The sequence below is a fragment of the Cyprinodon variegatus genome, unplaced genomic scaffold, assembly GCF_000732505.1.
Source record: "Cyprinodon variegatus isolate N-32 unplaced genomic scaffold, C_variegatus-1.0 Scaffold1842, whole genome shotgun sequence".
In the NCBI taxonomy this organism is placed as follows: domain Eukaryota; kingdom Metazoa; phylum Chordata; class Actinopteri; order Cyprinodontiformes; family Cyprinodontidae; genus Cyprinodon; species Cyprinodon variegatus.
The window spans coordinates 35,842-39,016 of record NW_015152295.1 but is presented as its reverse complement, the minus strand read 5'-3'; the positions used below and the strand labels follow the sequence as shown (position 1 = coordinate 39,016).

The window sequence follows — 3,175 nt, the reverse complement described above, 5'->3', positions numbered from 1 at the left end:
ACCCACCATCTAACTGGCCCAGTAACACTGACCCACCATCTAACTGGCCCAGTAACACTGACCCACCATCTAACTGGTCCAGTAACACTGACCCACCATCTAACTGGCCCAGTAACACTGACCCACCATCTAACTGGCCCAGTAACACTGACCCATCATCTAACTGGTCCAGTAACAGTGACCCATCATCTAACTGGCCCAGTAACACTGACCCATCATCTAACTGGTCCAGTAACACTGACCCATCATCTAACTGGTCCAGTAACATCCTCCCAGTGTTTAAAGTACTGGAGCAGGTCCTGCTCACCAGATCTGCGGCCTGTCGGATCTTCTGGACGATGCCGTTGTGTCCGAGGTGCTGCAGGGAAAGCCAGAGAGGCAGCGCCCGCAGCTTCTCCACCGGCTGGCTGGAGGTCAGACCTGCTGCCAGAGACTGAGACCACCGGGCAGAGCTTAGAGAGGACCGACCAACGCGCTGAGGATTTCTCTGAGGAGGCGGGGCCTACCTGTGCCGGGTCTTCATGCCTGTAGAGGGTCACAGCGGTCACCGCCGGCAGCCCGAGCCATCGGCCCGGCGTCAGCGTCATGCTGTCGCTCCTGGTGGCTGCCTGTGGAGAAACGACCCATTACAGCCGATAATCGGCGCTACCAGTCCGATCTATGATGAGACAATCTAGGAAATGTTTTCTGTCTCCATGGGAGCCGTCTCCAGCAGCAGATCCATACATGGGCACAGAAGTAAGAACTTGGTGGTTCCAGTGAAGTTCTGCCATGAAGGACTGTGGAACAGCTTTAAGGTGATGGAAACCCAGGAGGAACCATCTAGATGCTGGTTGGATTCCAGGAAGATCAGAATCCCCCTGCAGCGCTGCTTGGAATCAATCACAGCTCTGTCCTTCAGCTGTCCTATCAGAACCGTTTCCCCCGATCCAAACAACCCCATCAGAACATTCTGGTTCTGATGGTTTATTAAAACCCTTCCTTTATTTAAATCCTGCAGTGTTTATTTTTGTGTTATCTGAGCTTCCATGTTTTTTCTGACCTCCTGGGATGCCGTAGCCTGGAGGGAAGCGCCGGTTAGAAACTGCTGGTTTAATGAATGACTGGCTGCAGATAGCAAAGCTAACAGGACTCATCATCCCAAGCAGGAAGTGAGAGCAGAGCTGTGGATTGTTTAGATCACTCTGAGCTGCAGCCATCCTGCAGCTCTGCAACACAATCCAGGTTTCTGATGGTTAAAGGGACCAAATGACCTCAGAACCAAACTCAGAGTAACTGCAGTTAGTCAGAGTCGGCTGTTAGAGACATTCAACCAAAATGATCACAGGCTTCAAAACTACTGATGTTTATTCCTCCAGTATAAATTCTGCTCTTTAGAAACGCTTTTATAGAAGTTAGAGGAACAACTTCAGCTTTTGTTCAGAGGTTTTTCAATGTTTTACGCCGATTCATGTGAATATGTGCGACTTTGACTCTAAGCTGCTTTATTAGATACTATTTACTGAGAGGTATGAGAACTTCTGCTCCATCCATCATTAATCCAGGAGGTGGAGAAGCTCTGAACAGCAGCAGAGGGTTTCCATCAGAGATCTGGATGATCGGATCAGGACCGTTCAAAACAGGAAACCTTTTAATCAGAGATCAGAAAGGACAGAAAATGATGGTTACCATGACAGCAGAGGTGACCTGAGGCAGAGCCAGCGTGGCAAGGTTGACCCTAAAGAAACAGGAACAGAATTAAACTGATTAAATAATGCATCTATCATTCATTCTTTTTTCAGTTCTATTGAATTGAATCAGGATCAGGGTGAGCAGAGAACCTCGGCGGGATGATTGGAGCAAACCTGAGGTTTGATCAAACATTTTCATCCTAATAAAACTTTTTAATCCAAATAAAACTGAAATGTGTGAATAAATATTACTGAACTGGTTTCATGGAGGTTCAGTTCAGACCAGGCAGGAAACATCTGGTTTGGTTTATTAAATGCAGCAGGACGGTGAATTCTAATACTCTATTTCTAGAGTCCCTCATAAAGAGGAGATGTTGGCGTTAAGAGCCAGAAATAAACATTTTTAAACTAAATTTATTCACTTTAATCTGTTTATCCAGATCTATATTAGAAGGGAACTAAGAAATTGAAAACCTTTTTCTTGAATATTTAATAAAACAAATTTAAAGAATACTGCTTTTTTTTAAATTAGGAAATTAATAAATGAAATAACCATGCATTATAAATGTTCCTAATAAAACAAAGATGAGCTTCTCTGTGACTGACCCCTCCACATGAAGCCAGATCCTGTGCTGCTCACACAGCTCCTTCAGGCGGCCCAGTTTGTCCGTGTGACCCGCTCCAGGGGTTCCTGGGTGGAGCAAAACCAGGACAACTACGTCACCCAGGAGACATCAGGACGCGCATCATCTGCTGCAGAAACTGCTGACAAAAGCTCCCATATGGAGGGAGACCTCAGGCAGGAAGGTCCCTCACCTGCGTTGGCGACCACCAGCAGAGGAAGCTTCCCGGCTTCTATGTCCTCTCTGACCAGTTTGTCCAGCAGGGCGACGTCCTGGAAGAGACAGCATCATTATCACCATGTCCTCTGAAGCAACTAGGACAGAAGCGTCTCCAGCAGGACTCTCCTACCATTAGATGCTGGGATCCAAAGATGGTGTTACATGGAACCAGGCACAGGCTGGACAGAGGAAGGCCGAGCTGCAGAGGACAGAGAGGGACAATCCATCATCCATCCATCATCCATCCATCATCCAACCATCATCCAACCATCATCCATCATCCATCCATCATCCAACCATCATCCATCCATCCATCATCCAACCATCATCCAACCATCATCCATCATCCATCCATCATCCATCCATCCATCCATCCATCATCCATCATCCATCCATCATCCAACCATCCATCATCCATCCATCCATCCATCCATCATCCATCCATCCATCATCCAACCATCATCCATCCATCCATCATCCAACCATCATCCAACCATCATCCATCATCCATCCATCATCCAACCATCATCCATCCATCCATCATCCAACCATCATCCAACCATCATCCATCATCCATCCATCATCCAACCATCATCCATCCATCCATCATCCAACCATCATCCAACCATCATCCATCATCCATCCATCATCCAACCATCATCC

General features: G+C 47.0%; 1 protein-coding gene across 1 annotated transcript in view; it reads right to left on the bottom strand.

The window, feature by feature from the left end:
- The window catches only part of pdxdc1 (pyridoxal-dependent decarboxylase domain containing 1), a 29,736-nt gene that overhangs the window by 13,950 nt on the left and 12,611 nt on the right, over nt 1-3,175 (bottom strand). Inside the window, exons 6-11 of the mRNA XM_015404727.1 lie at nt 2,643-2,711; nt 2,487-2,565; nt 2,277-2,361; nt 1,669-1,717; nt 507-608; nt 308-433 (exon numbers count right to left, since the gene is read on the bottom strand). Coding sequence (XP_015260213.1) covers nt 308-433; nt 507-608; nt 1,669-1,717; nt 2,277-2,361; nt 2,487-2,565; nt 2,643-2,711 — 510 coding nt within the window. The remainder of the gene's footprint in view (nt 1-307; nt 434-506; nt 609-1,668; nt 1,718-2,276; nt 2,362-2,486; nt 2,566-2,642; nt 2,712-3,175) is intronic.